Source organism: Solea solea, chromosome 6, assembly GCF_958295425.1.
Source record: "Solea solea chromosome 6, fSolSol10.1, whole genome shotgun sequence".
NCBI lineage: Eukaryota > Metazoa > Chordata > Actinopteri > Pleuronectiformes > Soleidae > Solea > Solea solea.
The window spans coordinates 4,987,346-5,011,302 of NC_081139.1; the positions used below are offsets into that span (position 1 = coordinate 4,987,346).

At 41.2% G+C, this 23,957-nt stretch overlaps 3 protein-coding genes across 4 annotated transcripts; 1 reads left to right on the top strand and 2 right to left on the bottom strand.

Moving 5' to 3' along the window:
• Positions 1-938: 938 nt before the first annotated feature.
• On the bottom strand, positions 939-7,035 carry prxl2b (peroxiredoxin like 2B). Its single transcript, XM_058631991.1, has 7 exons — positions 6,876-7,035; positions 5,637-5,841; positions 5,337-5,388; positions 4,993-5,056; positions 4,834-4,909; positions 3,079-3,197; positions 939-1,111 (listed from the first exon to the last, which is right to left on the bottom strand). Exons 1-7 carry the CDS (start codon positions 6,936-6,938, stop codon positions 1,085-1,087), a joined length of 606 nt encoding a protein of 201 aa, XP_058487974.1. The 5' UTR covers positions 6,939-7,035; the 3' UTR covers positions 939-1,084.
• Positions 7,036-9,088: 2,053 nt separating this feature from the next.
• slc45a1 (solute carrier family 45 member 1) lies at positions 9,089-16,851 on the top strand. 2 transcript variants are annotated; one of them, XM_058631341.1, is made up of 10 exons: positions 9,091-9,553; positions 10,154-10,594; positions 10,689-10,781; positions 11,359-11,583; positions 11,697-12,574; positions 12,669-12,822; positions 12,942-13,118; positions 13,224-13,429; positions 13,890-14,115; positions 16,114-16,851. In XM_058631341.1, exons 2-10 carry the CDS (start codon positions 10,174-10,176, stop codon positions 16,140-16,142), a joined length of 2,409 nt encoding a protein of 802 aa, XP_058487324.1. In that variant the 5' UTR covers positions 9,091-9,553; positions 10,154-10,173; the 3' UTR covers positions 16,143-16,851. The 2 variants fall into 2 exon arrangements, with proteins under 2 accessions (XP_058487323.1, XP_058487324.1); XM_058631340.1 differs by lacking the exon at positions 16,114-16,851 and having other exon boundaries at positions 9,089-9,553; positions 13,890-15,468.
• Positions 16,852-17,164: 313 nt separating this feature from the next.
• si:ch211-222l21.1 (prothymosin alpha) lies at positions 17,165-19,954 on the bottom strand. Its single transcript, XM_058631342.1, has 5 exons — positions 19,765-19,954; positions 19,068-19,181; positions 18,421-18,487; positions 18,158-18,243; positions 17,165-18,049 (listed from the first exon to the last, which is right to left on the bottom strand). Exons 1-5 carry the CDS (start codon positions 19,813-19,815, stop codon positions 17,975-17,977), a joined length of 393 nt encoding a protein of 130 aa, XP_058487325.1. The 5' UTR covers positions 19,816-19,954; the 3' UTR covers positions 17,165-17,974.
• Between the last annotated feature and the right edge of the window lie 4,003 nt (positions 19,955-23,957).

Genomic DNA, 23,957 nt, shown 5'->3' on the forward strand with positions numbered 1-23,957 from the left:
TGTTTTTATATTTTATTGGTTTTATGTATCTCTGATGTACTGCACTTTGTTTCAGCTGTTGTTGTGCTTTATATATAAAGCTGGATTGGATTCAGTGAACAATCATTCATGAAATTGTGGAAAAACAATATTAAATTGTGACAACATAACTTCTTTTATGAAATTGAGTAGTCATTTTTGTGTCTTTTTTTTTTAGTGATGCTGTGTCACTTTACTGTATTTATTAAAATGAATGTTGAACCAAAACTTGACTTTTTGAACTTGAACACGAGTGCACATCAAGTCATAATGATCACCTACCTCATGACCCATACTATTATGTTGCACATCTACTCCACTTTGCACAACTATACTTAAAATTGTCATGTTTCATAATACATTATACATAACAAATGTACATTCTATTGCATTACCAGTTATACTGCTCTTATTAAGTGTTATTTTATTACTTTTAACTATTTATCTCATTTAACTATTGATCTACTTTTTTGACTTTTAAATCGGCATTTGTGTGGACAGCAAGAAAGAATTTCATTGCACAGAGAAACTGGTTTTCTTACTGAACATATGATAATAAACTCTTTGAATCTCGAAACTGCAACGACAAAATCTGTCCGGAAAAAAACGTGACCATCAGTGCGACAGGTAAGAAATAAACCAAGGTGGATTCTTTTTTCCATTTAAGTTACAAACTCGGCCAGTAAAGAGGTCAGTATTACACACAACTCAAGTTAAGACATGGGGGAATATTCTGTATATAGTGGCTACTCAGTCCATACAGAAACACAGAGGATAAAGTAAGACGACTCATACATACAGCACATATACAGATACATTTGTGTACTGTATGTATGTATGCGTACATAGATATTTACATGCAGTAATGGAAATAACAAAAAAAAACAACAAAAACATCAAAGAAAAACAAGAAACATTAATTCATTTTTAAGTTTAATTCAAAAAGGGGTACAATTTTTGTTATGTATATATATCTATATATATAAATTCCAAACAATTAAAATAGTTGACAGTGTATTTTAATGACATCCTAGATCTTTATGTTCAGATCCTGTAGGTGCTGAGATCATCGTGTACAAACATCATCGTTGCACTGGAAGAGAAGACAAGACACAGAGGTTAAATAAATATTCAATTAAAGCATTTTGATGAAAAACGGGCATTTCAACTTCAGGTGCGAGACCAAAACAGCGGCACTCAGACTAATCTCTCACACATCGAGTTAGTGATTCAACACTAATCCAAAACGAACCACCAAACAGTCAAATGTCTCTCTGCAACGGTGTGATAAGGCTCGTGATCAATAGTGACGTTCAATAACAGCTTGAACTATTAATTAAAACGGCTCTTGGATTCATTTCGGCTCACTCCCGCTCCTGTTGTGCCGCGCATTCGTTCACCTGCTCAATAATGGATGGCACTGACATTTATAGCAACACGATATGCAGAACTTAGCTTGAGCTCTTACGTTAAAAAGGTAATGTTTGACTTTATCATGTCTTTCCTTCTAATAACACACAAATATTCAGGATGCAGCATCACATCCTTTACGATTTCCCCCCTTTTCATAAATTCTTTCACTGCAAATCACTTTGAAGAAACCTATAAAATAAATATCAGCTTCTCCTGAGTGCAGTTAAATTCATTTGCTTCTTCCATTTCTCTTGCTTAGCTATTCCGGAGTTTATGACCGCGCGCGTATAAACAACCTAAATCACATAATGTGCTTAATGGATGCAAACGGTTCCCTTCGACAGGCCTGTTTCAAAACATTTCAGATGTGTACTTAAAAATGCTCATAATAGAAAGATTTCCTTTCAGTTACATGGGAAACGTGATGGATGTCTTCATTATATACTGAACCATTCTTCTCTGACGTCAAATTCACAAAAAAAAAAAAAAAAACGGACAAACCCTGTCAGACCAGATCTGGCAACAAATCACTCTTCTTGTTCTTCTCATGCATCATGAGGCCGTGACTAAAACGAAGAGATTTCGCAGTTGCTGTGTTTTTGAGGAACCAGAATCAGATGTGTCTCCGTCTTGGGTTGTTGTTGTTTTTTTGTTTGTGTTCTCTTGCAGGATAAAGGCTCATCTTATTCACTGTCCTTTCTGGCTGATTAAGCGCTTTTTTTTTTATTTTTTAATGATTATTATCAGCTCTAACACAATAATCTAATACAAAACTGTATCTGTCCCTGGCTGTTTCTCTCCGAGTTTTTACATTCAGTTTACATTTGAACAGCGTACACCGAGCTTTTATCTGCTGAAAAATAAACTCCACCGTTCGAAGCAAGTATAGTTCTGATTGAGCCAAATATCCCCCATTTTAGGTGTTGAAGATGCTGGATATCACAGTGGGGGAAGAAAGCTTTGATCATCACAGGACAAACCTGCCCTATTCTCATTACACTAGAATTTGTACTTAATATTCGACTTTACATTAACCCCGCAGAGTCATCCGCGTCAGATATGAGGCGCTGTTTTTCCTCTGAAAAGTAATAACTTTTTCAAACAACATTGATCCAATATCAGAATGCGCTTCATCACGGAGTTCATCCAAGTTATGAAGAAAACAGAATTACAAAAGGTTCTACTTGTAAATTGTTGTGACCACAGCTCATCAAGATTTGGAAAATCAGCCTCGTGCTACTTGGAAAAAAACACTTTTTCTTGTTCCAGTGACGACGGTGTGTCCACTCCATTACTCGTATTATGATGCACTTGCTATTTAGTCAAAAAGGTGACCGCAGCAGATACATTAGGGTCACTGCAATAATAATACAACTTTCATAAAGTTCTGTTCCATAAACCATTTTTATTCCTGGTTCTCAGTGTTTCAGGGCTAATTACACAGACGCTGACAGACCATGGAAATGGAGTAATATGTGGAAAGTTGTCTGTGCCGAGGAGACTCTGATGCATGTGTCACTGCTGACGTAAAACAGAGTCTGCTGAAGAAACCTGACAAACAGCTCGGTCCCGTGTGCGTCAAGAGGCCAAATAATATTTGATTAACCCTTGACTATACTGAAGAAGGTGGGATCGTGAATGCCTTACCACTGGTCTCTGTCCTGCTTTTACTTTGGCCGAGATCCCCAAAGCCTTGGAGATGTCCTCCAGAGGCACGAGGTCTCCTGGAGAATCCTGGATGAAGTGCAATAAGACCTTTTCCCCACCTTTTCAGAGCAAAACATGTCTTATAAAATGAAAATGTAATTTACCAAGCAAGGTCATCCTAATTTAACCAATATCATGAGGTTTCAGTGAATTTGACTTGTGAAAGCAAAACAAATAAAACAAGACACAGCAGCTTCATTAGTTCAGTATTTCTAGATTCTGCTGGTGATAAAAGAAAAATGACATCCTCTAAAAAAGGACTCACCACGCTGGGTTTACTTCAGATATTTTAGTTAAAAATATTCTACCCTACTCGTTAACCTTTAAATCATTACCTTGAATTAAACCTTTTACGCTCGACTTCAAATGACTTCTTAAAAAAGGTAATTATCTCCGTTTTGAGGACGATTTGTCCTGACTGTGTAAACACATTCTCGTCCCCACAACATGAGCAATTATTGCACACACAAACACACAGAGGCCGTGAAATACACAGTAACTCGTGCTACTTACTAAGTATTCATTATCCACATGAGTGTGGTGTGAAATGGTCAGGGCATTAGCTTCAGTGTCATTTAGAGTGCACAACGGCCCGGGTTCTGTCCGAAGAATTCTGCAATTCTGCCTTTTTCCCCCTCATTAAAAAACATTTCTTGCAGTTTGTAAATGATATGTTCTTTGATGTGAATCATCGCTGTTCACGTGTGGTGAAGAGTAAATCTGGCTGCCTGCTTGATGGAGAGGGCTGCAACATTCCTGTGGCTGAAATTCAACCAGTTGCGGATGCTGCACATTGCCCAAATGTACAACAATTTATGCTGGTGTGTCGGGCCGGGTCGGGTTCGGGTTGTAATTTTCAGGCCTGTTGAGAACTCTGGTGTCATTTAACCTTTTTACTTATTAATTTTTTTTTTTATTTTTTTTTAAACTTAAAAAAAAAAGGAGACCCACATTTTCAATGATACCAAGCGTGAACGAGGACGTCACGCAAACATAAGATAAAAAAGATTTTTTTAAAAAGACAAAAACAACAACACAATTGTTCAAACGATACACAGTATCATTTAAGTTCAAACTGTTCAAATGCCTAAAGTCATCCAAGAGTTTTTATTGTGATTAGAAGCAAAGAAATAGTCCCTGACGGAGGCAAATCCAAAGAGTTAGCCCTCTGTTGGTGACTATATTTTGGGCATTTTTCCCAATTCTAAAATTGCTGTTTTGTTTCATGGATTTATTCATTGTTATAGAGTAAATCATTTGGGTTATTTTTCTGCACAGTTAGGAAATCCTCTCCTCTGTGCAGATAAATGACATGAATCTGCTGTCACACTGTGCAAACCTTTGCTTCTTTTGTGCACCAGAGAAGCAAAACATGAGTGAAAGGCAGCCACACTACAGAGCATCAGCTTGGAGAGGTGATTATGAACTCTGAGGATTCTACAGTGATGTGATACAGCATTGCCCTCTAGGGGCGAGACTGCAAAACTACACTATGTATTAATTCCTCAGCCTTTATTCAAACTACTGAGCGGACTACACACTTATCAAAGCTACAAAGTCATTTCCATGTTAAAATCCCCGAGCTCATTAGCTCGTCTCATTGAGAACGATCAGTGCTTTCGTCATTCACTTGTACCACTTTACAGGAAGGACGTGTCCTGATTAATTTGCCCCTCTGGTGTGTATTAACTGTACCTTTGGCCACGATGAGCATGCCTCCACTCTGCAGCAGATCCCCTGAGAAGTTTCCCTGGATTCCGTCTGCACTGGCCTGAAAAGCAGCAGGAGACGACATGTCAGTCAACGACATTGTCCTCGCTGCCGTCACCTGAGGACATGCAGGAGGAGATTTACCTTTGAACTGATGTCGCGTACTTTCTTCCCCAGGGCAGCAGGGACCACACTTAGGGCTGTGTACCTGAAAATAAACACATTTGAATTATTTATTTATTATTATTTTATATATTAATCAATCAATCAATTAGCCAAGTATTTTTCAATTGCAAAGCAGAAACTGATGATTAAATCCAGAAGAAGACGACAGTCATGCAACATTACAGATAAAAAATGCCGTCAAACAATAAGAACAACAATGACAGAAATCTTCACATTGTACTATAGAGTAAAATAGAATAAAATGTACTGTACAAAAATGCTTCTCCTATTCATACAAAGAGCATGGATTATGTTTTACTCACCTTTTAAAGCCCAAATCCTTGTAGCTTTTCTTCTGCTCATCCACATAGATGGCTAAAAGAGAAAATGAGTGATGGTTACTGTATAACCATGAGCTCAATAACCATGAGCACAACCTGATTTCACCAGGACTGATGCATACATTAAATGTGTGTTTGTGTGTTGTGTCAAAGCATAAGTGTTATTATAGCTTAGTGGAAGTTATGTCGATTATGTTTCTTCCATTCTAACTGTGTAAACGCTGTGTAAATGAATACCTGCATGTCATACTCATAAAATCAGGGATCACAAGTCCTGCTTACATCCTTTAAAATATCCATTGTCCTTGAACTCCTTGAGCCCAAACTCCTCTGGTCCAACACCGACCAGTGCAACACCGCCGGCTCTCAGCTCCGGCTCCAGTTTGCTGATTTCTGACGCCATCCATCGACACACCTGACAACCGAACCTGCGCAGGAAAAACAACACCACGGGCTGGTCCTTCCACAGGGACTGAAGCTCCACATTCTGAAACAACAGAATGTTATAGAGCTCAAAAAATTACATCTTCAACGGCCTTTTCCTGCAAATCACAACAAACAATGAAACAAAAACTATTATCATATCAGACAACCTGTGATACTACAATTATTGCAACTAGACACGGGATGAAATGAAGATTTACTGTGACTTTTGGGCGATATATTGTCTCCGTCCCTGTGCAAACACGATAATAGATATTTTAATTAATAAATTAAGGCACTCTTTGTTCTCCATATTGAGAATAAATAGAGAAATCCTACTTTTAACTTACCACAGGTGCTCTGTTTTCTTCAGTTAGACAGATATTGCGATGTATCGCTCTATGACTGTCTTGCAATATATCGACTATCAGAGATTATCACTGTATCGTGATATGATTGTATTGAATTGAAATTTATTTGTGTAACGCCAAATCACAACATACATTATCTCCCTGTACAGAGACAACATTATGGAGAGCAGATGAAACCCAACAGTTCACACAACGAGCAAGCTACTAGGCATCAGTGGAGAGACGAAAACGAACCAGAAGAAAGAGAAGGAATCTCTGACAGAAGCAGACTCAAAGATGTGCGGCCATCTGCCTCGAACGGTTGGGGTGAAAGGAGAAATGGGGGACAGAGGAGAGGTGGGGGAGAGAAAGGACAAGAGGGAGGTGAGGTAGAGACAGAAGAGAGAGACCAGGAGCAGAAATAAAACACTAGTTTAGACCACCTGATCAAGTATATGCATAGAGGTGAAGTCACAATTTAAATCATGATTCAAATTCATATTCAGTGATTGTAAACACGTTGCACAAACATGTATTCCCATTAGATCATCATTATGTCACAGTGGAGGCGTCGTTTCACAACACTTATATCACTGCAGAGAGTTAATGACAGCTTTAACACAGCAGGGATCACAGTCCTCTGTGGGGGAGCCTCCCGCCCTCGCATTTACGTATATGTGTGTTTCTATATTATGAACATGATTTACATTGTAGGGAAAAACAAACCAATTGTATTTTCAAAGCTTACCTCGCCAGTTTCAGAGCTCTTTAACAAGTTCTTTCCCACCGTTGCGAGGTCGAGTTTTGCCATGTTTTCCTACCGCGGGGCTTCAGGGAGTGACACACAGCGACACAATCACACTTTACATACGTGAACATGTCACGTTTGTGTAACTGTTACAAAACACACCTGCTTCCTCATACGCCCACCTCACCGCGCCGCCGTCCAATCAGATTCAGCTGTGCATAGACTCAGCCAATTGCAGCGCACTGGCGTACAGCGGAGGCGGGGCTTAGCAAAAGCAACACAAAAGTGCATTTCATGATTAAAATCAACTTGTTTTTTTATATTTAAACAGTACTTTTGCTTGTTTACTTGTTGCCATACGCCTTTATTATGTGTAAAACAGTGTCGGAGTGATTTAAAAGGTGAATGAGACGTATATTTATATAATATAAGCGTTATCTTGCATAAGTTGTAGGAGGTGAGGTCAAAGTTAATGGGATTTATGGTATGGCCTTTGTTTGCTCCTTTTATGTTAGGCCTATGTTGGATTTCTGTCCTCTATAAAAGCGTCTTATGTCAGTGGAAAATCACTGTAGTACCAACTGTGAATCTATCGATTGGTCTGTAACTGCCTCTATGACTTTTAAAGACAAATACTACAAAAAAAACATCTACACGATCAAATGTACATATAAATTGGAGTACAATTTTTTTTTTAAAGATGAGCTGAAGTCAGTTTCCCAGTTACTTTTAACTGAATATCAGTTATCTACGTGTTAAATTATTGGTCAACCACCATTTAATACCTTTATTAAATGGTGGTTGAACAATGGTGGTTTAATACCTTATATAACATATCTCTACATATATATCCAGCACAATGGTATGGTATATCTATAACATAGATGAAATTTAAAAGGAAAAAATATAAAACTTGAGGCTTTTTTATGACAAATTAAAATAACAAAAACAACTTGAGAATTGAAGATGATAAAAACACAGAGGTCTAAGTGCTCACATCTGCACATTTTCTGCCATGACACACTCCAATGAGCCTAATCATACACACCTGCTTTCATTAACTCACTCCTCTCTACACAGAGTGGAAACTTTTAATACAACCAAGATGTAGCTTCCTGTTATTTGGACAACCCAAACCGAGTGTATAAAAAGAATCCCCACAAAACAATTCCCTATAGTCTAGTGTACTTTTTGATGTTATCTAATTGGCATGTTTTGTTCATTATTCAGTATAAATACACCAGAAACCTGCACTAATTACAAACAGAACGAATTATTCAACAGTGTATTTAGTTTTTTCAGTAAAAAAATGCAAGAGACATTGTCTCATTATTGTGCTTTAGGATGTATCCACGTGTTATCATTGTTGGGAGAAAAAGGATTACGTGCAAAAACAAAAATCTTATATTCTATCATATATCTACTCATTTTAAGTGTAAAATTTGAAAATGTTGACTTACTTCACACACTCACACTGATTATTACTAGTGACAACAGATGCTATAAAGAAGGCACTGTCCAGCATGTTTTAGAAGTTTCCCTGCTCCAACACACCTTATTCAAATAAATGGGTCATTATCAGGTTTCTGCAGTGTTTGCTGATGAGCTGAGCATTCAAAACAGGTGTGTTGGAGCAGGGAAACATCTAAAACATGCAGGACAGTGGGCCCCCAGGACCAGGATTCAAAAACCACACACACACACACCAATGAGGAACTGGCTCATGTTAATGTCTTGGATGAGCCTGCCCACACTTCTTCTCATTTCTTCTCAATATTAAGCGGCTCATTACTGCCACCCACAGGTCAGTCTAGGACGTGTTGAGAGGTGAGTCCAGTCAGAAGGGGGCCCCATTCAGGAGGTTATGATGTTGCAGTGGTAAGATGTCCTACCCAGACTTAGTGCGAATGCGCACAAATAAAAAACGTAATTTTTCCGGGTTTAGATGACACGTGTGTTTTGGAAAAGCAGTAATACTAACTGTTTCCACTTTATTTAAGTTAATGCTCAATTTCCCCTGACTCTCTTTCTGTTTCCAACCCTAATTAGAAGCCCTTATAGGGACAATAACGACATTTTTGAACTTTTATTTGTGAAAAATAAATAATGAACACACATCACATAATTTCACTACACTGTACCTTTAATGACATTAAAACAATCTTGGTAAAAGCAGAAAACTGTAAAATATATGAAAAAAGGCTGTAGATTGACAGATAGATCTATATATTTTAGCCTTTGTAGCATGTTTCATCCCAGCTCTCAGGGGTTTGACTTGATATTTTTTTTATTTGGGTTTATGGTCGTCTTACTAGGGGTGGGGGCCCTTTTCTTCCGGGCTCCAAGCACTTGCCTGGTATGCCTGTTGTGTCGCTGCGCCTCTGCAGACAGATGTGTGTGTATTTTGCAGCGGGGACTGTCCGCGGTGCTGATGTTGCAGGGAGGGGCGTGACGTCACGGGAGAGACCGGGAGAAAGAGAAGAGGGGGAAGGAGGAGAAGGGACGGAGGATAATTCGGGGGGATGATTGCATCAAAAGAAAAAACAAAACCCAAACAAAGAAAGAAAGAAAGACAGGAAAGAAAAGAAACGCAATCATGACTCCCGTGAATCATCGTGTCTGCTCTGTTTTTCCATCCACTCTCCCGCAACAATAAATGACGAGCCGTCCCGGTTAAGGTAAATATCATCTTTCACGTTTCATTGTTCACGTCCTCTAACACAGCTGGGTCGATTGTGTGCTCGTCACCTTCACAGACACACAAAGTCAACGAAAAATGTCGAGTGTCATTTATTCAATTGTGCCAAAACAAAAGCAGTCGATCGGCTACGAGGCTGCAAACAGGATGTGTATTGTAAGACATATCATTTACATTTGATTAGATTAGATTGTGACGCGTTGTCCCTGTAACTGTCTCGTTCACCATCACAATAACCTCCAGCGGCCCATTTGTGTCCGGTCTGGGCTTCCTCCATGAAAAATTAAAATGGAAACAGGCTTCAGGAGAGCAATGCCGCATACCACCCTGCCATAGTCAGCCACAACGAGCACATGGGCTTTGCGCACCACACTCCAAACATGCGCATTGGTTGCAGTGCGTCGTGCCCTCGCTGCTGTCTGATGACTGCAGTGTCCTCCTGGTAGCACTATCAGCCTCAATAAGTTACACACACGTGCTCCTGCAGTGATCTCGGGGGGTGACCTCTGCTATGAACAGTCAAATAAAGAAACACAATAATCTGATTTTTAATCTGGCATCACCCTTTGTTCTTCTGCAGTGTATGCTCACTTGAGAGAGATGTCATCTCCGGGCATGGGCACCCCCAGTGACCCCCTCTTGACCAGTCCAGGAGGGAGGTTTTCCACTGCTCAGGAAGGTACCTGGAGGAGCTCACTCCCCAAAACTGCCAGCTTCCCGACATCCACCACACGGCACCTCAGTCACCGCGCCAACAACTTTCAAAGACAGCCAAAGCGGCGGAAGTTGATAAGGCCCTCTCCCCCTCCACCACCCAACACACCCTGTCCTCTGGACCAGCTGGACCTCACTGAACTTCCCCCGAGACGAACCTTCCAAGAGCTGCTTTTCAATGGCTGCGTCCTGTTTGGTATTGAATTTAGCTATGCCATGGAAACAGCCTACGTTACCCCCGTGCTTCTACAGATGGGCCTGCCCGATCAGTTCTACAGTTTGGTCTGGTTTATTAGCCCCATACTGGGTAAGTGAACGTCTGATGGAAAGTGTCATGTCGTGCCGACGTTAAGTATTCCACCTCTGTTTTCAACTGTCTCATTTCTGTCTCCGGCACGAAGGATTCCTGGTTCAGCCGCTCCTAGGAGCATGGAGTGATCGATGTACATCCCGGTTTGGGCGGAGGAGACCTTTCATATTTGCCTTGGCTATAGGTAAAAAAAAATCCTCAGATATGATATGGCAGTGTAGTACTGCTCTGTTTACAGTCCAGCTGAAAATCAATCACATGAGGACAACAATGAAAGTGATGGTCACAAAGGTCATCCTTCCCTTCAGATCATCTTTGAAAGTACTGTAATCAAACTGACACACAATATTTTTAATAACCCACAATCGGTTTTCTGAATGTAATCTGGTATCTGATGTCTGTCCCTAATACATAATCCTAATGTACTGTATGTGGATATGGTTGTCACTTAGTTTTTTTATGTTGTGTTATTTATATTTTGTGAATCATATGTCCTTGTTGCTTGTCATGTTGTGTAGTTCTCAAGATGCTGGAGCAATTGTGCCACATGGAGCAAAAAATGTCCCTGTGGGGACAATAAATTACATTTAAAGTATGATTTGCAATATGAAGAGAACTCAAAAGACACATTAATGAAGATTAAGATTAATACAGCTGTCTATACTTTGAAAAATGTTCATGAAACCTTTGTTTTTCCTGCCATGCTATCTGGTTTCTTAGTTTGTTTTGTCTGAAAAACCTTCTCTTTTTCTCCACCACAGGGGCTTTGCTTGGTCTAACCCTGGTGTTGAATGGACGGGACATTGGAAGTGCTCTGGATGACACGGCTTCAAATCACAAGTGGGGGATTGTCCTGACGGTGTGCGGTGTGGTTCTAATGGACTTCAGTGCTGATTCAGCGGACAATCCAAGCCATGCCTACATGATGGATGTTTGCAGCCCAGAAGATCAGGATAGAGGGTTGAACATCCATGCACTGCTAGCAGGTTAAAATAAAAACCTTAATACTTACAAAAGCATGTTTGGTGTTGGATAATTTTTTGCCAGTAGATTAACTTTTCTTCACCTTGTGATATTTATTCTTAATTTTGTCATTCAGGACTAGGAGGTGGATTTGGCTACATCGTGGGTGGCATCAACTGGGACCAGACACAGTTTGGAAGATCAATGGGAGGTCAACTGCGGGTCATATACATGTTCACGAGTGTCACTTTGGTGTTTGCCACAGCCATGACTCTGATGAGTATCCCAGAACGGCCAATACCAAAGATCCAGCCAAACAAAAACTCCAGCAAAACCCATCTGAAGAGCCCCAGTCTTCCTCTCCCTCCCTCTCCTCCTGTTCCCCCTGGGTCAATGTTGGGACTGGAGGAGGAAGACGAGGATGGACTTTACAGCTTCAATTTCTCTAAATCTCGTCCACTCGACCCTTTGGCCCACTCATGCAGTGCCAATGCGTGTCTCTGTGTCGGCCTTAATAGCCCCATATCGCCACTGAGCCCTCTCACTCCCAAATATGGCAGCTTTATAAGCAGGGACAACTCACTTACAGGCATCAACGAGTTTGCCTCCTCATTAGGAACCTCCTATATAGACAGTGTGCTCATAGACTGCTATACAGGCCAGCAGACACCACAGGCACCGGCACCTAACTCCACCACTGTACCCCTACCTCCAGGGGACTCCCCTCTTCCAGAGGGGGCGGGGAACCACCCTGTGGGACAGATCCAGGGTGATGGGGTCTGTGCAGCTGGAGAAGCACAAGATGCTGAAGCACCCCAACCGGAGGGCAATGCACAATCTCAAGGGGCATCTGGGATCACGACTGGAGCTCAGTCTGGGGCTGGGTCACATTGGGGCTCCACTGCTGGTATCCTGAAGAGACCTCAGAGTCTGGCACTGATCGAGGAGCCCATGGCAACACAGATTGTTGGGCTGGAGAATGGACGCAGGAGAACAGTGACCTTTAGTCAGCAGGTTAGACACGTATTTTGAAAATGCCAAAAGCTCTTAAGTAAGTATCCACTATGTCATTTTCTTAATACAGTGCGTCTCTTTTTGTCTGACAAAGGTTGCAAACATTTTGCTGAATGGGGTGCGCTATGAGAGCGATCTAAGTGAGAATGTAGAGACAGGAGAATCTCAAATGTCAATGAAGCTACTGTGTATAGCCATCTACAGGATGCCCCCCTCCCTGCGGAGTTTATGCACTAATCATTTTTTGGGTGAGAGAAATAATTTCCATTTAAATTCTTTTGCCATGAAAAAGCTGCAACATCTCGAAAGCTGCTTTTGTATTTCAAATGAAGTGATTTAATGTGCTTTGCTCCTCTCTGTGCCGTAGGCTGGCTGTCCTTTGAAGGCATGCTGCTCTTCTACACTGACTTCATGGGGGAGGTTGTGTTCAAAGGAGACCCCAAAGCACCCCACGACTCCGAGGCTTACCAACGCTACAATGCTGGTGTTAGCATGGGCTGCTGGGGCATGTGCATCTATGCATTCAGTGCTGCTTTCTATTCAGGTAACCTCCATTCACATTCACGTCGGGATCTGGGGTTGGGAAGACTCATTCCTAACAGCTTTACATGTCCTCTCTCTGTGTCTCTGTTTCCTCCTCCACATCCAGCCATATTGGAGAAACTAGAAGAGCGTTTCTCACTTCGCACTCTATATTTTTTTGCCTACTTGGCGTTTGGTTTGGGCACAGGCCTTGCCACCCTGTCCACCAACCTCTATGTGGTTCTTTCCCTGTGTGTCACGTACGGGGTGCTGTTCTCCTCTCTATGCACGCTGCCTTACTCTCTGCTGTGTGAATACTACCAGAGCCCTCAGGTCAGTCTCTCCACACTGTATGTGTAAGTCTTAGCTTTTTTCTAATTTGTCGTCAAATGTGAAGTGACCCAGTGTTTTCGAGGTGATTATAGGAACAATGCCACATTCTGGGAAATATGCCACAAAAATTGACGCCGCTCTCATATTAGCCTGATAAATATGAAGCTACAGTCAGCAGCTGCTTAGCTGAGCTTTGCTTTAAGTTTGTAAACAGCTACTGTAGCTGATATTTTCTCATCCACACAAGTTTCTGTGGTCTGGTATGCTGGACTGTTTGATAAGCAGATTCTGTTGAATTGACCTTCCCTAGTTCGGTGAACTGTTCTCCCAGTCTGTGAGCTAACCAACTGCTGCTGGTTGCTTCATATTTAATGTACACATGCAAATGTAAGAGGGGCATGCTTTGTAAAACACCACACAGATTATTAGAAAACTAAACTTTTTCTTGCACACCCCTCAGTTTTGCGGCACATCAGAGGAAGGGACCAGACGAGGGATGGGGGTGGACATCTCCCTCCTCAGCTGCCAGTATTTCCTGGCTCAGATCCTGGTCTCTGTGGCGATGGGGCCTCTGACCTCACTAGTGGGTGGGGCCCAGGGAGTGATGTACTTTGCAAGCCTGATGTCATTCGTGGGCTGCCTGTACTCCTCTCTCTGCGTGGTGTACCACCTGCCCCCCCCTGAGGGTGAGCCCCCCGATAGCGAGACTCAGCCACTATTGGTGCACATATAGAATATGCCTCTTAACTCACTTCATGTCACATTCACACATACGTGTACACACACTCAGCGACACACGCTGTTACCTGGTGTCTGAGTGTGTGTTGACCTTCCCAGCACTGGCAGGACAAATGCACTGTAAATCCTGCCGCACACTGTACAGCACAAATCCATATATTATTTCACGCTAATCAGCACTGCTCTTCTCAGAGCTCGACAGACAGACAGACAGACATTGGCCACTGCTCTATACATGTATACATGACCATTGTGTTCATACAGTGTGTGTGCCCATGCATTTTTTCCCCCAAAATTTTGCAAAGGAATGTGTGACCTTTTTGAATTAATTAAAACTGCAGTGCATAACTTTTCTGATGAACCACACAGTACAGCAGTGTTTAAATCTTGCGTCACCCGGCGACACTCAGTGCGTTTACATGCACGTTAAAAGTCTGATTTTAGTCTAAGACTAAGACAATAACTCAGTTTTCTTAATGCCATGTAAACAAGTTAGTCCGACTACAATCAAGATAGTCTAAATCGGACTAACATACCTGGACAATGCAATTCACAGTCCAATTACTCCTACATGCATACACTGAGTCGGACTTGGGTTTCTGCACATGCACATGCACCAAAATGTCCGCCCGGTCTTTGACCCAGAAGTAGAAGGAAATGACGTATAACCTACTGTACTGTTCCTGGAAATCCTACATCAGGGGTGTCGTTCTTCGACAGCACAGCAACCACAATCTAATTTGTGCGTGATCTATCTCAACAGAAAGGTCAACAGGAAACTGATTTAATATGCACTAGCTTATAGAGAGATACAGCGCCACCTATGGAGGTGGAGTCAGACATACACGGCCTATAAATCCATTTTCTCCTCCATGTGTATACTCGGGTTTGGCAAGTTGTCCGTTTGCCTGTCTTAGTCGGACTACGGCCTCGTTTAAACCACATATAGTAACATACTCAGTCCCACAGTGCACATTATTTGTTATTTGTTATTTATTTGTTTTATGTCAGGACTGATGTTAGTAAAGCAAGACAGCTGCAAACAGTTTGTTGTATGATTGAAAAAAACAAAGGAAAAGTTTCAGGGCCTGAAAGCAACACTTGGTTTCTTTTAATGAAGACAAGAGATAGACAAAAAACATCATCAACAACTAAAAAAACTCACTTAATGTTATGCACTGCAGCTTTAAAGTGGATTTGTCTGTGTGTGTGTGTGTGTGTGTATGTGTGTGAGTGAGTAGCTGTTCTTCTGTCTGATTCTTTATTAATATTGTTGCATCATCTTTTCTTGTTTGTTGCTGTTTAGTATTGAAATATTAATCACTCACATACAGGCTAACCACAGCTTTCCCCCTCCCTTTCGTCCTGTTATCAGTTGCCTAACATTGTGCATGAGCTGCAAAATGATCTCTTGTGTTAATGCTGTTTCGGTCATATGGTCAAGAGAATGTCTACCTGCCTGTTTCTCTGAGTTAGCATATTAGCATCACACCTCAACCTGTGACCACACACACAAACACACTGTTAATGGTTCTTCCTTCATTCAACGGCTCTCTCAGCCAAATTTAGCAAACACATAGGTGAAGCTCAGCAGTGCATAATCACAGTTACAGTCTCAGAGGGCTTCACAGCACGTCACAATGACACTTTCCCACACTATCCAGTCATTATGTGACTTCACCAGTTTGCTACCCACCCCCATGATGCTACATCGAATCCCAAGTATTAGTACAATGCCAATTAATTCCTTAATCAGAACAAAGCCATGACTAATAGGATGACTCGCACTAACACGCTTTGTACACAAACTTTCAAAAACACAGAGAAATGTGTACTGGTGGCAAATTCTGTCTGGGCCCTCACTAAGCCATGGACAGCTCAGTGAGCCGTCATCCTGCTCCTGGCCATGCCATTGTAATAATGACAGTGATTCTTGTCATTATCAGGAAGAGGAGAAGTTGAAACTGGGGCGTGAATCAGCATTCAGTTGGAAACGGAACATAACAGAAGAAACAGCAAACAGAGAGAAGACTCATGTGAACTATGGGTAACCCTGAAAGTGGACAGCTGTAAAAGGAAAGCCTGTTGGGGTTCATAGAGCCAGCAGCCAACACTCAATGCCATCATTAGGGCGCATGTTTAAGGCAGTAGGCTTCTGCTCCACCATGCTCAGCCCATCGATCCAATTTAGTGATGACATAACATTTGCTGGCTTAGCTCCTCACAGGTACAATATCAGTCTTTTCCTATCCATCCTATTGAAGCCATCTCCATCAGCTCAGTGGTACATACAGTGTATTTTCATTTTTTGTGGCAAACTGCTTAATCTCTTTGGCCTCAACAGACACCAGGCCTGAAATCAGGGCTTTAACATAAAAGTTAACTTTATAACATTTAACTGATTTAAGCTTTTATCGTGATGATGATTGGCTCCAACTTTTGAGTGCCCCAACTATACAGTGCCAGTCATAATTGCTGTCTCAGCAGAATATCAGTCAAGACTGATGCACGTCACGCTAACGTTTCTGAGGAAACAGCAATTGTATCGACATGCTGTTGCAGCCTGCTTGCAAAAAAAAGTTTTTGTGTACATGGTATCACCAGTTGCTCAGTATTTGCAGTTGTGACTATAAAGGCTACTTTTATTCAGGGTTCATTTCAAACTAAAAATGATCTTTTTGCCATTTCAGCCTCCTGTGTCAATTGATTTTCCAAGTTGTTCATTGTAACTCATACCAGTTGATTTAACGGTTCTGCAATCCCAATTTCCACCACTTGGAGGAGCCAAGAGACACACAACCCATTGGTCTTGTGCACTCTTTTCCATTACCAAGTGAGAGAGAGGCTATTCCTGTGCTTTCCTGCATCTTAGCCAGCCAGCCATTTTCCATGTTAAGAAAGAAATTAGGTCAGGTGACATCATCTACTTACAAAACCATAATTTTAAAACAGGGGGCCACACTGTTGTAAAAGAGCAACATATGCCACAACATATACTTAAGTAAAAAGACAATTTATTTGTTTATCAGAATATACAAAGCAGTGGCTGAAGTAACCGGATGTCATTCTGGGTCTGAAAAAGGTCATCTTGGACAGAAAAACTGGGTTACCCAGCCATAACAGAACTCATTGAAAACATGAAAAACAAAGAATAAATGGTACAAACTTGCGTGGAATGCATACAGAACAAATGACCAAAGCATTAAGGTTTAAGAGGGGTTAATAAACATTTCAAAAATCCTGCTTCCATAGAACTGTCGAGCTGCCTTATCATGGAGGAGCAAGACCCCTTTATTCATTTGCACCATCTGTTATGCTAATAGGGCAGCCAAGCCAAGGATTAACTAGCAGCTCAACTCAAAAACATTAGGCCTCAACTAATAATGCAAACAACTGTCCATTAGCCCCTGCTTAAAACTTATCTTTGGTCCTTTAAGTGAATCTGAGAGGTCAACATGAGCCTTGGAGGAGGTGAGCAGCTGCCTGTATTTATGAATCATCTGGTCAGCACTGACATAGAGGTTGTGCTTCTAACATACTGATATAAAACCTTGAAAAAAAAACTGATCTCATGGTGTGGCCCAATTTGTACAAGTAGAAAAAAAGCTCATTTTAAAGACCAATAAATAACATTTCATAAAAAAGGATGCAGGGCCACTATGTTTCAGGACTCCAGTGCAATGTGATAACATGGGAGCAAACAAAAAAAGAAATCTCTCGCAGATCAAGATTCAGAAAGCACAAGCTCTACAACACGATGGTGACCAGGCTGGTTAAGACAGTGCTGCAAACAAGTCGAGCGGAGAGCTAGGCCTTCACCACTTCTGCCTCTTTCGAATCTCCATTTTCCTCCGTCTTCTGTTTCTTTACATCCACCTTTTCCTGGTGAAGAGAAACACATTTAACTCATCAGCAAACACACAGAGGTCATCACATTGGACAAATGATCCAGGGAGTGGAAAAAGACAAGTGGTTAAATTGTTAGCCCACCTCCTCCTCCTCCTCCTCTTCTTCTGCTGCACGCTTCTCTGGCTGTGCATCAGTCTTCTCAGCAGGGGGCGCCTCCTCTGCATCACCTGTGAGGACAGTTTCAACTTCAGAAACTACATCCATTTTTTCAGTCAGTGCACTAAAACTCAAAGTAAAATTATACTTTAAAGAAAATTCTGACAACACAGCGATGGGAACAACAGTGAGGTTAATGTGTCTTTGCGAAAAAAGGAATTATTTTGAATATAAAACTATAAACATACCATCTCCATTCTTGTGTTCCTCCTCCTCTGCAGGCTCTTTCACTTTGTCACTGTGATCAGCACCATTCTAAAACAAAGAGACAGACATTAAAGATTTCAGTATATGAGACTAAAATTTCACCTGATACTTTAATTGCTTTAACTTTAAACAAAAGTACTGTAATTAAGAGTAGTAGAATATGGGGATGGTAATATTGTAATGACCTGGTATTCTGTACTTTATTTGCACCATGTTCTAACATTAATTCATTGTTCCACCCACCACTCTTATCCAAATAAAATGGCATTGAACATAGTTGAATGATGAATGATGAAAATAACCCCCAAAAATCTACTGAATCCCTCTGGGGAAATCTTTGAAAAAAGAAAAAGGGCAGTTGTAGAAGACTCTTATTGCCTCCCCAGAGGATTAGCTACGGAGCTCTGGGAAACCTCAGAAAAACCAATGGAGAGACGGCCAAAGGCTTGTTCCCTCTAACAAACATCTGTGCCATTTTCACAACCCAAACAAAGCGCACTGTGCGGAGCAGCTGAACAGGAGGAGGGGGAGGTGGTGGTGGTGGAAGAGGAGGCGGGCGCAGCGACACCTGCATGACGACGGCTGCTAAGACAAAGGCCATGAGGCTAGTACCCGTCTCCAAACTCACTGTGCCATTGGCAGGTGCGTCCGGCTTGTCTGTCTTCGTCTCCTCCTTCTTCTCCTTTTTCTCCTCCTTTTTCTCCTTCTTCTCCACTTCTACTTCTTTCTTCTCTTTCAGCTCCTACAAAATAAAAGCACGGTCAACGTTGGGGGGGGGGGGGTTATTCTGAAGTGGCACTACCGGCACGACTTATTTCCATTCGAAAAACGGCAGAGACAAAACACGACGTTTAAAGTAGTAATTCACTGACAACAATATTAAACTTAAAGCGGGTTTTCCCCAGGTAACGTAACGCCGACGTTACCGAGTCTTCCCGCCCACAGCAGCAGAAGCTCCGCTTCGCCACTTAACATCGTCTCCACCGCTTTGTCTCCACAACTACTTCATTTATACCCTTTATGTGGCATTTTAACACAATATTTAACCAACATTCACGTGTGGGCCGTCGTAATAATGAATTTCTGTCGACGTGTGTTATTATCATTCATTCACATACCAAAAAAACACATTTCTCAGCAATTACCATTTTTAAGTCACTCGAAGTGACGTTAACAGTAACATTTGCCCCTACAGCCGACGAATATTAAACAAAAACAGTGTTTAGAACTGCAAACACATACAATACTTCAACTTAAATAAAAGTTACTACAACCTTTAATCACGACGGTAACAAGAAAAGAGAATTAAAATGAATGAAACGCACCTTGGCTGTAACTTCAGCGGTAGCGGTCTTGTCCACAGCTGTATCGGCCATTGTTGCTTTTAATTTCTTTGATTAATTAGAATAATTATAATCCCGTTTGTGGTTATGATGTTTTTTTTTTTTTTTCTTAGCTCCTTGTCTTCGAGTGTACGGTGTGAAGACGCTGAGAGAGGAATGATGTCTGCTCGACTCAGCTTTTCTCTCGACCTCGTTGGAAGCGCTCGGGCCCGCGTGTGATTGGTCAACGCCGACCACTGGAGCACTCCATTGGTCGAGCGTCCTGTCAATCAACGCCGTACTTCCCGCCTTCTTTGTATCTCGCCGCTGATTGGCGGATTCTTTTAAAAAGCTGCACTACTCTCCTTTTCCCCCAAAAAATTATCTATCACTTTGATTTTCAGCTGTATTTTTTCGAGCAATGAATTCAAGTAGTGTTCTGCTGTCGACGACGTGGTCGACTGCTAAATATTGCAGCGCTTGGTTTTTGTGAGGGAAAAAAAAGTTTATATGAACGTGTGCCCACGTATTTTATCTTTTGTCAGGCGCCCTTCCTTTGCAGAGATGGAGTGTCAAATTACAAGCAAGAAAGACATCAGGGACAAAGTGAAAACCATTTGGCCGCACCCCCTTTCTATATTTAACACTTATGCGCTTCCTATACTTTTACTCTTACTCGTAAGACCTGATCAATGAAGTCACACCGCTAACAGTTTTGTTAAAGGAACAATATATGAGCACATATTCTGAACATTAGCCACACATTTTTACAAATTCAAGACATATTCTCTCGTTTTTTGGTTGTCACTACTGAGTGATTATTTTACTTTATAAATTATAAATATCACCTATCATGAGATTGTTACATTTTTACACTGAGTTGAACTCAGGTTATCTCATATCAGGCTATAAATGAAACAATGACAATAGTAAAAGACGTACATATCTGGCATCATATAGATAAGAAATGCATGTTACTTTGTGATTTGTGAGGCTGCGACTATATATTGGGTTTGGTGTAAGTGGTTGATTGTGTGTATTCATTTACGGCTCTGTCAGAGAATACAAAGTCTACATTGTATGAATGAATGAATAAATCAATAGAGAAAGCACACACAGAGTCATAGCATACATCCCAAGAAAATTTGAGTTATGCTTCTCACAGTTAAACAGACACATGTGGCCAAAAACATAAGCTCAGTCCATGGATGAGATAACAAATAAATAATAGGTGCTCACTATGATGGGAATGATTTTTGAATCCTCTGTAGCCAGTGCTGATATACTTCTACAAACAAATTCCAGGGGCAGTTGATTAATATAATTTAAACACAGTATCTATTGTTGGTGAAAACCATGTGCATACTGTGTTCGTTTAGTATTGCCAAGTTGTTTTTTACCTCAGAGGTTCAAGGTGAACTTTCTCTGCGCTGACTCATCCAACTGTTAAACCAGAGGAAGTGAGATGACACAACTTTTGTGATCCTTAAACTGTCAACGTTAATTCAGCATCTGCTCAGGCAAACGTACCCTGGTTTCAACAACATGCAGTAATTGCACCTCCTTTAGTCTTATTTACCACATGACTGCACATTTTCGTCGGTGTAATTTCTGCTTAATACAAAAAACATACAATCATTTTATGCAACATGGTGCATCATCCATTCACTCTGGATTTCAAATATTCCTGTACATTTTGACTTATGTTTGTAACCTGGACTTGTCCCAACACACCCTAAGATGATATCTTGGCACACAAGAATGTCTTAAGCCTCTATAATTAACCCCTTAACACACAATCCTGTACAGCAGGAGGTCTCAAACATTTGGGGGGTCAGGGATCCCTTACAGGTAAGAAAATGTTTCGCACACCCACTGAAAATCCAAATACTGATTACATTTACTGTCATTTGTACTCCCTACAAGCCCCTTCCAAAAAATGCCTCTGCGCAGCTCAAACACCCACTAGCAATTCAGGTTGACAGCCTTAATTCATGCAGTAACCTAACTGTTTCATCTCCTTACAACACATTTTTCCAGTTCAGTACGCTTCAGTCATGAAACCACCGAAAGCTTTGAGTACTTCCTGAACTGTTGGCCTGCCCGATCGGGCATCATTTTACATTGTTTGACTATTTATATTTGCTGTCTCCAAAGCAATGGGTCATGAACTTTTGCACAAGCCTATTTAGTCAGAATAAGAATCAGATGTAATGGCTATTTATGAGTGCACATGCAGGGAAACTGACTCCACTTTTCCGTCACTCTGTAAAAACACATAGATGCAGGACAACTGAGGTAAAAAAATAAATAAATAAAGTTAATTAATTCCTTCTCTTCTGTTTATCCTATGAAGGTCACAAGGGGAGCTGCAGCTGCGTGAGCTCAATCCCTGCTCATGTGAAAATGTTGCTGATTTTAATTCATACACCAACACTGATATAACAATGATCTACAATGATATACAGCGCAACCAATATGAAAGAGGTCCATTTATCAAAAGCACAAGACAGTTGAATACACAAAGCAGCATGACCGTGTTTCATAAGACATTTTTAGGAGGAAACGAAGAGCGTGGAGAGCTGCAGCGCACTCAGCCAGACATCCCCTATGTAACGGTCACACGTTCTGCACAGAGTGAGTCCATGAGCATAACACAGGCAGACCGAAAGGCAGCAGAAGGCATTACTCACTCTTATTCTGTAACTGGAAAATGGGAGCAATCTGATAGAGGGGGAGTGTTTGTGAGATCATTTCCTTTCTCTCTCCCCCCCCCTCTCTCATGTGTGTACTTCAACATGTTTCCATGTGCCACAGATCTGCTCCGTAATAAGTTTCTTTGAGCAGCCTGTTTGTTCTTCAGGTAAAATAAGGGAATATAAATGTTGCAGCAAAACTGAGCCATCAAGGAAAACGTTGTAAAGGAGTGGTGTGGGGATTTTTTTACCCTCCAAAAACGCTGGTGTGTTTACCACACTTTCCATAAGCAGGAACTGGAAAAGTTGATTTAATTCTAGTCTTCGTTATTCGACCACAAGAAGAAAATACTGTGTAAAATGAATGCATTTTTGTGTTCACAGTGACATGAGTATTTTTTTTTTTGTTCCTTTTGCCTGGGGAAACATTTATGTGACTGTTAAAACTTTTATTTGCTGGTATTGCAGGACAGAGGATGTAGACAGGTTGAATGGGAAGTAATAGGATGAGGAACACTGCACCAATTTCACCTTAATTTCCTGAGGACAAAGGGTTGACCTGACTTGTGGAATGTCAATGCTCGGGGGTAGAGCAAAGTGGCGCCCATCAAAGAGCAGAGGTCAGGATTAGGCGGGGGAAGGCTCTCGATAATTGCTGGAGTTGGTGGGGGCAAACTGGACTCTTTTGTTTTGAACAGCGGTGGCCCGCCAAGTCCGTTTGTCTCTCTCTGCTTCTCAGGGAAATTCTACAGAGTGAAGGTGCATCACAAAATTGACTCCTCTGTTGGATGAGTGACGGGGGTCAAGCGTTGTTTATGTTATGGATCTATGATCAGTGCAATTACGTGCGGTCCCTGCTGATAATCATGGAAGTTTACAGTACACACTCGTAGTCTGACCACAGGATCTATAGAGCTGTAAATATTTAAATAAAACTGCATTCAGGCCCTTGAAGTAACCATTAATTGGGCTTTAATAGCTTCTCTGAAAGGTAAGATTGTTTTTTTAGGCCCAAGAAAAAACTAAATGAATAACTTTAACATACAAACAAATGTCTTTTAGAGTCAAACTGCTATCAATCGAGTTCACACCATGCTGATTAGGCCTTTCGCCTCTATATGACTCTGTGTTTAGATCTCATATCGCACAATGACGTTCCCACACTGCACACAGAAACAAGTTTCACTTTTTGTTAGAACAGACAAAGGCGACAGCAAAACACAAAGTAGCACCCACAAGTGTGTTTCACAATTCCATTTCCATCCCCTTCATTGCTGCTATGTGCACACAAATGCTCCCTCAGTCAGGTCTGATAGTATTGCTTGACGGAGCCCATTTTCATTTTTTCATAAAAACAATTGTTTCTGTTTCTGCAAAGACCAGAGGCAACAAAAGTGACGCAGTTACTTTGAAAATAAACATACAAAATAAAAAAGTGAAAACAGAAATCAAGTTTTTTTTCACATATTTTAGTTCTGTGGCATAGACCGGTGATGTGTG

What these genes read in the sequence shown, in the direction of transcription:
- prxl2b (XM_058631991.1), bottom strand. Translation starts at nt 6,938, where the DNA reads ATGGCAAAACTCGACCTCGCAACGGTGGGAAAGAACTTGTTAAAGAGC. An exon ending in AAGGATTTGGGCTTTAAAAG is followed by an intron (nt 5,057 to 5,336) that starts GTGAGTAAAACA and finishes GTTTATTTTCAG; the next exon opens with GTACACAGCCCTAAGTGTGG. An exon ending in CATGCTCATCGTGGCCAAAG is followed by an intron (nt 3,198 to 4,833) that starts GTACAGTTAATA and finishes TGCTCTGAAAAG; the next exon opens with GTGGGGAAAAGGTCTTATTG.
- slc45a1 (XM_058631340.1), top strand. Translation starts at nt 10,174, where the DNA reads ATGTCATCTCCGGGCATGGGCACCCCCAGTGACCCCCTCTTGACCAGT. An exon ending in CATCCATGCACTGCTAGCAG is followed by an intron (nt 11,584 to 11,696) that starts GTTAAAATAAAA and finishes TTTGTCATTCAG; the next exon opens with GACTAGGAGGTGGATTTGGC. An exon ending in CAGTGACCTTTAGTCAGCAG is followed by an intron (nt 12,575 to 12,668) that starts GTTAGACACGTA and finishes TGTCTGACAAAG; the next exon opens with GTTGCAAACATTTTGCTGAA.
- si:ch211-222l21.1 (XM_058631342.1), bottom strand. Translation starts at nt 19,815, where the DNA reads ATGGCCGATACAGCTGTGGACAAGACCGCTACCGCTGAAGTTACAGCC. An exon ending in CCGCTGAAGTTACAGCCAAG is followed by an intron (nt 19,182 to 19,764) that starts GTGCGTTTCATT and finishes TTTATTTTGTAG; the next exon opens with GAGCTGAAAGAGAAGAAAGA. An exon ending in AAGAGGAGGAGGAGGAGGAG is followed by an intron (nt 18,050 to 18,157) that starts GTGGGCTAACAA and finishes TCTCTTCACCAG; the next exon opens with GAAAAGGTGGATGTAAAGAA.